Below are 14,068 nucleotides of genomic sequence, written 5' to 3'. Positions count from 1 at the left end.
CGCGCGAAACGCGGCACCGATTAGAGCCGGCGGCACGAAATGTGCCCACGCACACGCCGTTCCCGGAGTCCTCGGAGTAGCGCAACCTTTCGCGGACACATTACTGACTAATTTCCATCGCTTTGCATTCCATCGTTTCAGCCTAGGGCACCACGCAGCCAGCGCCGCTCGGGCCTCCGGACCTACTGAAGCGAACGGTGCACGCCGACCCTACCGGCGGAAAGATGGCGACCAAGCGGATCGTCCGGTCCGTCGGTTTCCTGTTGCTGGCCCTGGCCGTCTCGACGGAAGGTAAGTGAAAACGATCGGGCGAAAAACGAAATCCAACCCATTGTGGCCCTTTTTTCTGCGTGGCCCACGTGGCACGAGCATCAGAACCCGGCTGAAGTCAGCAAAACGATGGAAACAATCGTAATCTCTTAACCTAATCCGTGTAAACGTGTCTTAATTGATAGTTTTGATATTACTTTTCGTCACGCTACAAACTGACGACGTGACGTCAGGTGAGAACTGCTCAGCTTGTAACGGTCGTTTCAAAAAATCGTTCAAAACGACCTCTCACCGGGCGCAGTTCCACGCGAGCCGTGCGCGTGGAATGCGCGCGAGCCTCCGTTATGTCAATTACCATTCGACTCATCACCTCGGGGCCGGCGGAGTGTCACGACCGGAGAACGTAGGCGACCTTGAGCAAGGCCACAACGAGCCGCAACCGCAACCGCTCCCTGCGGACGGCTGCCGCCGGCGGGTTGATTTTCGCCAGCATAAATAATCGCAAAGACAGTTCAGCAACCCGGCACTGCAACGTCATCAACCGCATGCGCTATTTATCACTCTTTCGCAGACCGCGGCGCGTGATGCGTGAAGGATGTGTGCGAGGTCTGGGTCTTGCATCGAATGCTCACCGAGCAACGCCTTCGAGCAAGTGGGGACGCAGGAGAACGGGGCGCCCCGGTTTGACGCGGACAACCGTTGAAAATGTGACAAGCAAATTGCATCGAACGGAGTCGAAGGAGAACCACCACAACAACCATCGGCTTCGCCGTTCGCCGGTTGGCCAGGGAAACCTTTCGCTGAACGCGACGTGGAACGTAATGGCCGCGAGACTGAAACCTGCGGTTGCCCTTTTTCGGGCTGCCAGGATGAGGCGATGCGGGATGAGCAGGATGGTTGGCAGCAAACAAATGGCTACAGCTCGATTCTGTCGCCAGTTGAGATGTCCATCGATGGTGTTTTTGTTGCGCATTCTTCAAGTTGCGGGGCAAAAAATGTTTAAAGAATGTCGGGATCGATTGTTAATGACCTTTACAAAGGAGGGGAATGGTAAGACTACCAGAGTTGATCCGTTTCAGATGACAGTCGTGTTCCGGCCTGTTGCGTAGGGATCATACTCAGGGAATTCATTAATTCTTGCTCCTGTTCGAAAGGTCAAGTCGTTTTCTGCCAGTGGACGTTGGAATATGTTCGTAAAAGGGAACAGCGAGCATCTGTTTTTGCCCTTACTAGTACTATAAAAGTTAATCAAACTGTTGACGTGGAAGTGGTTGATATTGTCCCTTTCACTAGGCCCTAGCAGCTCATTATAGACCACGCCCTTCTGGTCCTGCAAATCATTGTTTGCGGTAAAGAAATGTGTCTAGATCTATCTACAACAGTACAATTAATACTTAAACAGTTACAATGTTCTCAAATACATTTTTTTAAACCCATCGGTGATAAGAATGCGGTACCAGATCATTCTTTGTTGCAATCTGCATCACTGTAGCACCACTCGTGAGTTTATTCCCGAGTTTATAAACTACTGCCGTTCGCGCATCAAAAACAGGTGCACCTGGACGTATTGGTTCTGTCGTATCGCTTTTCACTCGGACCCGAACCACAGCTGGATTCTGGTTATCAACAGTCTTGGAACTGCGTTGAGTAGACAACGCGCATAATTAAACTGTCAAAATGACTGAATACCAAAAACTGTAATCAATTCATCCGGAGCTGAAGTCAATTCTCTGTCAAACGCACCACCGTATGGTGGCTGCAGCTGACGATGCCTATCGCAAATATGCCTCCGGCTCGGGCCCAACAAAAGCTGGGAAGACTTTCGACGACACTCGCCATCCTTTGCCGACCGCAACCGCCTTCCCCTTCCCCAATGCACGCTATTTCGAATTTCTGCATCTAGCCGACCGATTTGGCAAAATGTCAGAAGCCATCGATATCGGTTCCACGTGCAACGGAAAGGCGCTCACATTGACCACTGGGACCGGGCGGCGGACCATCCGGAAGGGGTGCTGGACCGAGTTCGCCACCCAAAAGGCGGCGCTTTGTTTAAAAGTTTATGTTTCTATTCACAACATTCACACGGAAGTCCTCTTATTCTTAGCCAACTTTTGGAGACAACTCCGGAAGCCTTTCGAATACCTAAGCATGGAATCGATTCTGAAGTTGTTTTTTGTATTTATCTATGCGCCTCTACGACCGGGATTGCAACACTATGCGCCAGCTCGGGTTAGACTCTCTGTTCCCCACTGCCGCACCCGCTACCGACATCCTTCGCAAACTTTTCTAACTGTCCTCGCAGCGACCATGGTGCTTCTACTCACCCAGCCCGGTCGGTTCGGCGTAAAAGCATTTTTCCATCGTTCGACACAAAAACGAAAAATGCAAGAATCCCCGAGCGCACGAGTACCGGATTTGAGCGATTGAAAATTGCATCCCCGTTGCAGAATCCATTTTGGGTTCAAATCTGCTTCCTGTCCCAGCATCGCGAGGTGCCCACGATCGCCCATCCATTAACCCCACACCCAATCGGGAACGATTGATGACACTTTTGGGGCGAAAGTCACGCTACCAGCTAGCCCCAGTATTGGTCCGCCGACCCGGACCAGACTGTGGAATTGATTCGCTTTTTTCTGATCCGTCGGCTGATGGTCGGCTGGTTGGGAACAGAAAGCAAAAAAAAAATGTGTCAGCTAAGCCTCACATCGGCGGGCGCAAATAAATAAACCGTACGCAACGCAGAATCGGGACGACCCCGTCAGAGTCTGGGCGGAGGGCTAGGCGGTTGGGAATAATGGTTACTGAGAACCGCCCCGGCTACTACCGAACGGTTAGAGCGTGATTGATGACCGTGTTTATCCTCGGAATAATATTTGCCTACCGCTGTGTTAGGACCGCGCTCTCTCCCTGCGCCCGGTGGCAGGACACGCGGCCAGGGCTCGGCCCCCGGTAGGCGATCGGATTTCGCACACAGCACAACGGTACATTCGCCGTAACGCCCATCACTTGTTGTCACTGCGGGAACCGCGCTGCTATCGATCTGACCCGCAGGCGGCAGAATTTTCCAGCTACCCCCAAAGCGCCTAGCGAGACATGGTTTTGAGGCGAAAGGGATGGCGAAGGGGGTAGCCTCGCCAGACCGATGGCAAACGCAGAACGCCGGCACTGCAGCAACACACCGCCGTGTCGTGTCTTCGAAGGGCAATTAAAACCGATATTTATTGCGGTTTTATGCAAATGCAATTGCTCATAACGATACACTAGCACACACTAGCAACAACGTTGATGTCCGGCCACCGGCCCGGGTCGTTGCACTCCCGGCGGCAGGTCCCAGCATCGCCGCTGGCCAGGCATCCCCGTCTGGGTAGCATCCTCCCCGGGGCCGGCGAGAAATGACTTCTGTCAAACCAGTTCATTAATGAACGATCGGAGCCGTGGCGGTCCAGGCCCAGCCAACTCCGGCGCGCGGTTGGCGCTTATGGTTAGGTCCCGGGTCCCGGGAACCGTGTCGTCCGGGGTCAAGGAATTCTGGCCTTCCAGGACGGGCTGACCGCAGCCGGACGATTAAGTATCGACGACGGCAATACAATTAGTCACAATGGCCGACCGATCTAAGATAAACAGTCCGGCGGAGGCTCCACGGGACCACGTGGTTGCCGACCGCCGATTATCCCGCCCGGGGGTCGGTCGGTTCCAATAAGGAGATTTGTAATCGGGTTCTAGGTCCAGTCGCGCTCGCCACATGCTACCGGTGTGAGATGAAAGAGAATACTCCACGTAGCTAAGCACTGAATGGAACTCTATCGATGGACGCAGTTGTCGAAAGTCCATGCTACGTCACTTACTTGTTTAAATAACTACCAACCGAACGACAGTCCAGTGAGTGGAACAACAAAATGGGGCCAATCGAAGTAGACTTTGAGTACAATTTCCATTTCTACAGATCATTAGCCATCAGAGGGCCAAGTTCTTCAATTATTATGGAATTTAATTTAAAAAACCTATCAGGAAAGTGCAACAGCCTCGGTGCTTGGGGCTCTTCCGTCCCACGGCGATCATGGTCTCCAGTGATAATGAAGCCTTTCATCAATTAACGTGAGGAACGTAACCGAGCGCCTCACATCACGCGAGCTCCCTATTTATCCCACCGTTGGACCTAACGTCCAGGCTCCTCGTCCACGTGCGCCCCTCCTTGCCCGGGATCGGGGATATCAATTTCGCAATTAACCACCAATTGATCCCATATCTGTTGCCTTTAGATTCAATTTTCATTTCTCAATCTCGACCGTTGTTTTTCCCCCGTCGTCAATCATCGTTTTTCACCTTCCGACGGCAAATAATCACTTTCGCGCGCCACGCGGTGTGGTTTTCCCGTTCCCGACCAGCCCAACAATTACATTCCCGGGACCGGACGGCAGGCCGGTCTGGGTGCGCCCAGCCCATCAAACGTCAGTGCCGATCGCCGGTGCCCGGTTTTAACTGAGTGAAAATTAAAAAGACGCCACTGAATGAAGTGAAAAATCACACACCTCCGTCTCAGGGGTGACGACGAGGAGCCACGCACAGGACCCGGTGATAACGAGAGAACGGCTAGAGGCGCCCATCCCTTGCGTGCCATCAGCCATAGGGCTGGGTCTTCGTGGGCTGCGGTTATAATAATAGTCTCCACTCTACGCCACGCCAATTGTGGGTATAATTTCGAGGCGATGATCATTATCATTACCGGCACTGGTGTGGCAGTGCTACTGGTTGGGTCCTTCGCTCCTTCCTCCTTCGACGCGCCACAGGAACCGGAGCGACCTTTAGCAACCGCTTAAGTCGGCGTGTGCTGCTGGTGTCGGGGTTGACAGCCCGTTGGGGGAGGCCAGCTTTTTAAACGACGTGCGACGCCCGGTCGGAAAAGGGCCGCGCCCGCAACAGTATCAGTTCCACCACCACCGCCGGGTGCGGTGAAGGTTTATTATCATTGTAACTGTTATTACGATTACATTAATCCCAGCCCATGCCCCGTGACTAACCCGACCGGTAGGAAGTCCCAAGTCCGAACTCCGGATTGAGATCGTCTCCCGTGTTTTCGGAAGCATCACCACTCAACGGCATTAGTCCGTGGACGGCCATTTCCGGCGACCTTTTCCGGTGGGCTGCCGGTGTGCCGAAACCGAACACTGCGCGAACGCTGCGTCTTTATGCGTCGGTGAAGTGCGTGAAGGTCGGGGTTCGGTGTCCTTTTCGGTGGGGCCGCACGATAAAATTCATTCGCCACACGGTTCGACTTTTACGAGTCGGCTCCTTCGCCGGGAGCTTCTTGACCAGAGCGATCCACGGGGCGCGGAATGAACATTTACGATAATTACCCCGGCTCATAGCTCCAGGTGTCAGCCTTATCTCTGCCGCTTTCTCTGCACGGAGAGAGGGTGTCCTTTGGTCCTCCGTCGGTGAGCCGCTTGATACTTGATTAAGCTATTAACGCGGAGTTCTAGCCCGCCCAGGAATGGAATGGCTCCAGACCGCGTTCCGGAGAACCCAATTCGCTCGAAGTAGATAAAAAGGGTTTCTCGAAGCATTAGAGCAACATCGCAACACTTATGCGCACAAAGCAGACAAAAATCACCCGGACGAAGTGGGCTAGTGTGAGATTAAGGTAGAGGATGCGTCCACAACTTCGCTGGTCCTAACTTTCTGCCACACACGTGTGGCAAGCCCGGGGCGAATGTGGAAAGTCGTCAACAGCTGTCGCGCGTGGAAGCAATTAATGGTGTGACCCATGGCACCGAATGGTCCTGCAGCGGGTCGGTCTCGGTGCGGAACAAACTTACGCCGTTCGGGAAAAAGTTTCCCGGCGGACGTAAGGCTTTCTTTTCACCGAATTTTAGACTTGCCGATAAGTCGGCACACGGCGATAATCGGACGCGGCGTACGTCAGAATTTTTCTGCCGGCCGGGGCGGAAGGCTAAAGTGCCAAACGATGACAACACTGTACGGAAATATGACAACAGCGATGAATTATAACCTATAATATTTATTGCTTTTCTATTCCGCGACCGACCGCCGGCTGGCAGCGCTTTTCGTCGTTTCGTCTTTTTTTCTGGGGGCCGCTTCTCAGCAGCGTTCGGTTTGGGAAAAACTTTTTCATTGCCACCCCTTTTTTATGGCTCAATCGAAAGTATTTTATCTCGGCGGTTGGTGGGTTCGCCGTTTCGGACGAAACTTGCCCAATACGTCCGGGGGGCCATAACTTTCGGCTCTGTTATTGTGAGCCGCTTGGCTTTTCTTCTTCGCCCGTTAATTCTCGACAGCGCTCCGGGCGCGCCAATAATGGCGGTGCCAGCAGAGTTTTCTTTTCTGGCATTTTTCGAGGTTTAAAGGGTGAAGCCTCTTGTAAAATTTTCGTTATTTTTCTATTGAGAATGATGTGGTGGTTACATACGGAGACTCATAGTCAACATCAGGGTAAGCTAGTCGTAATGAGAGAAGAAGATGAGATCGTGTTAATATCACACGACATTTAGTATACCTTTAGCGATTAGAGGGCCAAACCCTCAAACTGGTCCGTCTAAAGTTTATAGCGAACTTTTTTGAGGTGCATAACACGCGTTTAAATCAGATGCATATACTTTTGGACTGGTTGGACTACTTTTCGTGTTGAGGATGTTTAATTTTTCCAATAAATATTGCAACTCCAACTCTTGAAAAAATATTCCGTTAAAGTAATAAACGATTCATCACCGGCAAACAGCTCGCCCGGCTGGTGAGTGTACCACGGGATGCTGTAAAATGTAATCCCGAACTCCGTTTCTTTCTGTCTCTCTCTCTCTCGCTCTCTGGGTCGCTTCTAATGTAAACTACAAATCGAACTCGGACACCAGGTCCGAAGGGTTGGACCCCGGATCCCAAACGGATTGGGCCGTTAGCGCGTTTGGGGAAAAATAAACAATCATCATTTCCACCGGTCCCATTTGCGGTCGGGTTCGGGCCACGAGCCGGTACCGGTACCGATGCTCCGCCACTTCGCATTCAATCAAAGCCCTGATTTATGATGCACATTTTCAGATCAAAATACCATTTCACCAGCAACAAACAGCAATAAATCACCAGGCCGCTGCGCCGGAGCCCACGCCCACGCCCAGACCGACCCAAGCGGAGCAAGGACCAATTTGATGTGCATTTTCACTTCACTGTGAAATGGCTACATTTGCATTTCCACGGCTCCGGGTGGGAACGATGCGTCGCGGGTGGGGTGATAGCGTGACGCTCCCGCCTGCACACATTCGCACGTAAATCCCTCACGGGCCACGGACGCTAAGGCCAGGCTTGGTTGGCGCTTCGTCAAAATCCACTCATAATCGCCGCCGGAGGCACTGCGCCTATGTAAACCTGTTCCAACCGCCGGGGCCCGGCCCGGGCCGGACCGCACCGACCCAGGATCAGGATCTTTCGAACGACCTCGCCAAGCGGGAAATGTGGGCTGGCCGTCGCCGCTACCGATGCCTGCAAACTTTCCACCGGTTTTCACACCCTGAGAACGCAAACATCCGTTCCGGGGCCCGAACCGTTCCAGGAGCCGTTCCGGGCGGTGGCGGAGGGGACGAGCGCACCCCGCGCGAATAAATCTGAACAAGTCACACGACGCCGGAGCTAATAAATAATATCATACAATTATAAATAATCTGATTTGATAATTTATTCCCTCGGATGCACCGCTAACGGCGGTTCGGCCTGCCGCGAACCGCCGGCAGGGCGCCTCCACACGTCCGGGGCCGAGGATATGTGCGCTTAACTGGTGCGCCGGTGTCTTTGGGGCCACTACTGCTACTGCGACCGGGTAGCCCGGGTGTCTCTGCGGACTATCATTCTCGCATCTCGCCCCCGGGCCAAGTGATAAGTTACACGTTTCGCAAACTCGTTACGAAATCCGTCCCTAAAATCCCGGGCCCACGCTCCGCACCAGCACTCCGGTCGCCTACGCGCGTCGGTCGGCCGAGCGTTCCGGGGGAACGCTCTCAGGCCGGCCGGCTGGCTGGCTGGAAAGAAATTAATAATTATTATCTTCTGAGCAGTGCGCCGCCCGCCGCGGAAGCCGGATTCGGATTAGCGGCACAGCTGTGAAGGCAGCGCAAGCGGCGTGCGGTGACTGCGCTGCTGGTCGGACTGCAATCCGAGCCGGTCCGACCGAGCTTCGACATTAAGTGAAACGATAACATTAACCAGCGCGACGGTTGCCCGGGCCCGGGTTGGTTACGCTTCGCGAACCCGCCCAGACCGGCCGGAGGCGAATGTTTTTCTTCCATCGCCCGGCGGCAGCTCGAATTCGGCTCGAAGCGGTGCCGGTGCCAAATTAGACACAGTGCAGGAGCTCACCCCGACTGCACCGCCAACGCTGAACCCTCGGCCCCGGCTGGGCCGGGGATTACACGGCTCGCGGAAAAGCTCCGTGCGCAGCGAGCCGACGCCTGGGGCCGGAATCGGAAAATAACCAACGGGGAACGGAAGCTGAAAATGAGCCGGCACGCAGGAAACACGGCCACCGCCGGCACAGCAATAGGCATACTGCTTAAGACGAGCATTATGATTTAATGCTGGTGAGAAATTGTCTTCCGCGGGCCCTGCAGCTCTCCGTGGCGCTGACAGATGGGATGGGTGCTACGGCCGACGGCCGATGCCGGTGCGGCCCGGACCGACGGTTGACACGTCTTTATTTATTTCGGTGCAGTTTTGCCGAGTTTGAGTTTGGGGTGTTTGCGCTGCTTTTGGTGCGACGTTTTGTATTGTACTCTTTTCGCGTGTAAATTAACGACGCGCAACGACGGCGCTCGGCGCTTACTTCCTCGCAAGTTATGGGCCGGAACTGGAAACTGGAAGGGTCGCTAGCAACCCACCAAATTTGGTAGATGAAGTTCGGTACACTGCAGTTTGATTGCTTCATTCCCTGACGGTCGTTTGTTTTTACTTTTTGATGAACCCCTCTCGTTAATTATAATTTGGAACACACGATTCGTTCTCCGTAAAACTAAATAACAAATGCTGTGTTACACCTAAATTTACGTAGAGCTTAGATTGTTACTTAGATTAGGAATAAACTTGGGAATTGACTTTGGACTTTGGACTTTGGACACCTACATACAATTTTCACCCCTATCAATCCTAACCGACCCGAAACGTTTTCCACGAAAGGAAGAAGTCACACAAAGGCACAGTACCTGGCGAATACGGTGCCCATTTCAATTTTCTAGTTCTAGCTCCTAGTTTGTTCCTGAAACAATTTTTGTGCCGACTGAAGGAACTACTTCATCCGGAATGCTTACGACTTGTGTTAGATCTTACGAAGTACAACAAGAATGCTTGAACACCAATTCCTTCGTCAAACTCATGTTCCAGTGGGCCTACAGCAAGTCAAATTATTGCTGACCGCTTTTGTCACTTTCGTTTACCCAAAAGTGGCCAAAAATATAGGTGGTTGTGTTCTAATTGAGTCGGCGTAGGTTTCGAACAACAGCTCGAACAATCCCGTGTCAGAATTTCCATTTCCTAGCGAACACTACCAAATGAGCGGTGGTAAGTAACCCCCAAGACAGCACCGTGTCAGAGTTTACCGAATAACTTTTAACCTCGTCAAACTGCGCGTACATCGTACGGGTAACGATCCGACGTGCTACGCACGCCGTATCTTAGCAACGCGCGTTCGTCCACCATTTTTCGAACACAAACTCCGGCAACCGGCAAAGAAAGGATTCTCAAATCAAATTATACGCACCGATTTCGGGAAACACACTTTCCGTGCGCATCGAAGAAACCCGACCCAAACGCCGCACCCAATCGGCCGCACACGCATTACCGCCGCTGCTGCTGCTGGCGGAAAGGCTTTCCAATCCTGGTGTACGAGGCCACCAGCCCCCAGAAACCGGACCGAAAAAAAAGACGAAAACAAAAAACACGCGAAACTCCCGAAAGTCGATTTCGGTGCCACTTTTCCTCGGTGATTTCCGTCGTCGAGTGGCACTTCCGGCAGCGAGTACAAATTAAAACTTTGCCGTGCCGGGGCCTGTCCCCTTTTTTTCCGAGAACCGGCCCCCGAACCAGTCCGGGCGCTCGAGTGCGGTAGACCTAAGCGATATGATAACGTGAACAACTTAAGAAAGTAATTTCCTATAATACAATCTGCAGCCAAGCGATGGGGCTGTTATGGCCAGCCGGGATTAACCACTGGGCAGGAGAGAGAGAGAAGGACAGAGAGAGAAAGAGAGAGCGAGAGAGTTTTCGGCCGTTCACGATTTTCACATTTCGCAGAACATTTCTAATCGATGCCCTGCCCGAAGGGAGCACCAAAAAAAAAACGGTGGAAAACTTCCATTCACGTCCGCACTCCTATTGTGTGGGCCGCGTCCAAACAGCGCACAACCATGTGGAAAATTCAATTTCATGCGTTCGCACCTTCGAATGGGGATTCGAACACCGCCCCTTCAGAGGCCGCCATCCCCTCTTCTCGAGGCTTGGGCCAAATTAGACCATTCGGTGGCTCGTTTCATATTCTGTGCCCCACTTTGCCCCTGACGATCCTTGACGATATTTGTTTCGGTGTCTTTCGCCCAAACGCAGCCCGTAACGCTCGGGGACACCAACGAGCACCGACACGGGCGAAAATAAACAAAAACACACCAAAGCTGTTCAATTATTCTAATCTCTCAATCAAAGTGCCTTCAAAACTGGCGATCAGAGGCCCAGCAGAGGCGCAGCCAGGCCCAGAGGCGCCCTCCCTTTCATTATCTAAATACCTCTTGTCGCGCGCTTATCGCGCTAAATGAGCCTCGATTTACACCTCTCTCGGCACTGCTACTTGGCTACCGGTTGCGCGCCCACCGCGCCCACACAATAAGGTGTAAATTTATGCAGATTGAAACGTTTTAATCAATCGCTAATCTGCTCCCCTGTCACTGCCGACGACGACGGCGACCGGGACACCCGGCCAGGAGGTATCGTATTCCTTCGCAGACGCAGACCTCTCAGCTCGGGAAATCGGTGTCGGTACCTGGCACTTTTTTAACGCTCTTCCTCGCCATTAATCCGTCTCCCTTCGCACGCACACGCACGGGCGCACAAGTCGTCAGTCATCCCGGTTCCAGGAGTTGCCGTGTGCAGCTCGGATGCAGCTGTAAGCGTAAGCCCCCGTTTGAAGACGGTACACCGACGGTGGAGTCAGCACGGCAACCGGATCGTGTACCGCGGGCTGAGCAGACCTTGAACCTTTTCCCCGACTTAGGACCCCAGGATCGGGTCGAGTGCAATGATGGAAAAGCCGAAGATGACATCCAATTAGGTTTATCGTGTTGCGAACGCATAAATAAAAGATGCTCGGGAAACGAGGGAAAGATATGCCTGCCGACGCACGGCGCAAGCAGTTGGAGTTGCCCGGCGTGCTCCGTGATCGCTGCACGGGAAGGTGAAGGGCGATCGGCGCTCTCAACGGCTGATTTATTGACTGTTATAAAGGGATAATCTTGTTCGCGCCTGACAGCACCTGAGATAGGTGTTTGCATTGACTTGCTCGATAAACATAGAACCGGTGAGCCGACCGCCGAGGCAGACACCGGGGATGCCAAGGGGAAACAAAAAAGGCAAAGATGGCACAGAAAATAAATCTAGCCACCCGTAGGTCCTGTCGGCGGCCGGCGAGCACCGCGAATACGAAACCTGGCCGTCAAGGAACCGACACCGGACCGTCGATGGGAACGTAGAAATCAATTACGCTCCTCATCGACACCCTCGTCGGTCAGCTGTTTGTTTTCTTATTCGTTTTCTCTCTCTCTCTGTGTGTCTTTGGTGGCATCGCTTATCTCGTTCGTACCATCGTCCTGTGCAAGCTCGTGTTTCGAAGCGTGTCGCTCGTGTGAAAGTTTTTCTTCCCTTAAACGCTTTGAAGTGGGGTGCGATGTTTGCGAAAGATTCTTTCAATTCAATTAAACAACTCTCCTGGACACTCCTGGCTTCAAATACATTAATTTAGCGTTATCGATCGTGGCAGATATCTGGGGCAATCTGTGGCACATCTAAAACATACTGCAAGCAGTTGGTCCGGGTTCGCTCGCAGCGGTGATGTAACTGGCGCTGGGTCATCTTTCTCACGCTAAACCCGTGCCGAGTACTTCAGTCGGGCGGACCGGACCGATCGGCACACTGCCGGTGTAGTGATTTACTGTCGATTGCATCAAAGTCCAGCCGACTGACAGAGCGGCGCGGAACGGTTCAAGGCATCTTGGATCCGTCAGAAGTAGCCGATGTTCTGGCTTTATCAAATGCGCGATGATAACGAAATTGGTTCTAATAATAAATGAATAAAAACCCCATTAAAGCCAAGAACACATATTATCGTTTCAGCTGCCAAGTTTCAATGCCAGGAAGAAGGATTCGCCGTCGACCCGAACGACTGTGCGGTGTTCTATCGCTGTGTGCAGGAAGGTGACCATCTAACGCCGTACAAATTCCGCTGTGGACCGGGGACCGTGTTTTCGATGACCGATAACGTCTGCGTGCATCCACGCGATGCGGACCGTGAAGAGTGCCGCGAGAGCGGCAACGAAATCGATGGTGGTGGCTACGGACCGGCACCGGAACCGGAACCGGCAGCCGCACCAGAACCGGAACCGCCCATGCAGCAGAACGAGCAGGAACCGATGGGCGGCAACGAGCCAGGGTCCAACCAGGGTGACGGTGAAAACAGTGTCAATCCGGAAGGTAATGTATCCGGCGCTACGGAACAGCCCAGTGGCGCCCAGTCCGGAAGCAAACCGATCGTAGATGATGGAGTACCGTGTGAAGAAGATGGCTTCGTTGGGGATCAGAACGATTGTCAGGTGTTCTACCGTTGTATCTCCCGCGGGGACGGCAGCTACGACAAGCTCCCGTTCCGGTGCGGTGATGGAACGGCTTGGGACAACCGGATCAGTTCGTGCAACCACGCTAGTGCGGTCGAACGATGTTCGCAGATGAAGGCGAGCGACTATGTGGTCAACCAGGAGTCATTCAGCCAGTCCAATGGTTCGTTAGACAAAAACATGACGCAAGGCAGTAGTTCGATGACTCAAAACGGTGTTACAACCAACATGACGAGCTCGCAGTCATCGCTTGCAAGTCAGATGAATAACTACAACAATATGAGTACCTGGGCTCAAGGCAATGACGGGTCGAGCTCCTCAAGTAGCTCGAGTAGTAGTAGCAGTAGCAGCAGCAGCAGCAGCAGCAGTAGCAGCAGTAGTAGCTCAAGCAGCTCAGGAGGTAACAATCAGTGGAACAACCAAAACCAAGGTTCAAACAATCAGTGGCAAAATCAAAACCAGGGCTCATCCAACAACAATCAGTGGAATAATCAGAATCAAGGACAGAACCAACAGTCAAACAACCAGAATCAAGGCCAAAATAACAATAATCAATGGAACAATCAACAACAAGGTCAGAGCAATCAGTGGAATAACCAAAATCAGGGGCAAAACAGTAATAACCAATGGAACAACAATAATCAAGGACAGAACAGTCAATGGCAAAACCAAAATCAGGGCTCAAACAGTAATAACCAGTGGAACAATCAAAATCAAGGGCAAAATCAGGGCCAAAACAGTCAAAACCAAGGATCAAGTAGTAACAACCAATGGAATAACCAGAACCAGGGTCAGAATCAGCAGTGGAATAACAATAATCAGGGGCAAAACAATAACAATCAAGGAAATAATCAAAATCAAGGTTCGAATAATCAGTGGCAAAATCAAAATCAGGGCTCAAACAATAATAACCAGTGGAACAATCAGAATCA

General features: G+C 52.4%; 1 protein-coding gene across 1 annotated transcript in view; it reads left to right on the top strand.

Moving 5' to 3' along the window:
* Positions 1–224: 224 nt before the first annotated feature.
* Positions 225–14,068, top strand: part of LOC131207168 (mucin-2-like) — a 20,393-nt gene continuing 6,549 nt past the window's right edge. Inside the window, exons 1-3 of the mRNA XM_058199779.1 lie at positions 225–291; positions 12,640–12,849; positions 12,898–14,066. Of these exons, the coding sequence (XP_058055762.1) occupies positions 225–291; positions 12,640–12,849; positions 12,898–14,066 (1,446 nt within the window). The remainder of the gene's footprint in view (positions 292–12,639; positions 12,850–12,897; positions 14,067–14,068) is intronic.

This window comes from Anopheles bellator, chromosome 2, assembly GCF_943735745.2.
Source record: "Anopheles bellator chromosome 2, idAnoBellAS_SP24_06.2, whole genome shotgun sequence".
In the NCBI taxonomy this organism is placed as follows: Eukaryota; Metazoa; Arthropoda; class Insecta; order Diptera; family Culicidae; genus Anopheles; species Anopheles bellator.
Note: the sequence above shows the minus strand (reverse complement) of the source record. Positions and strands in the feature narration are given on the sequence as shown.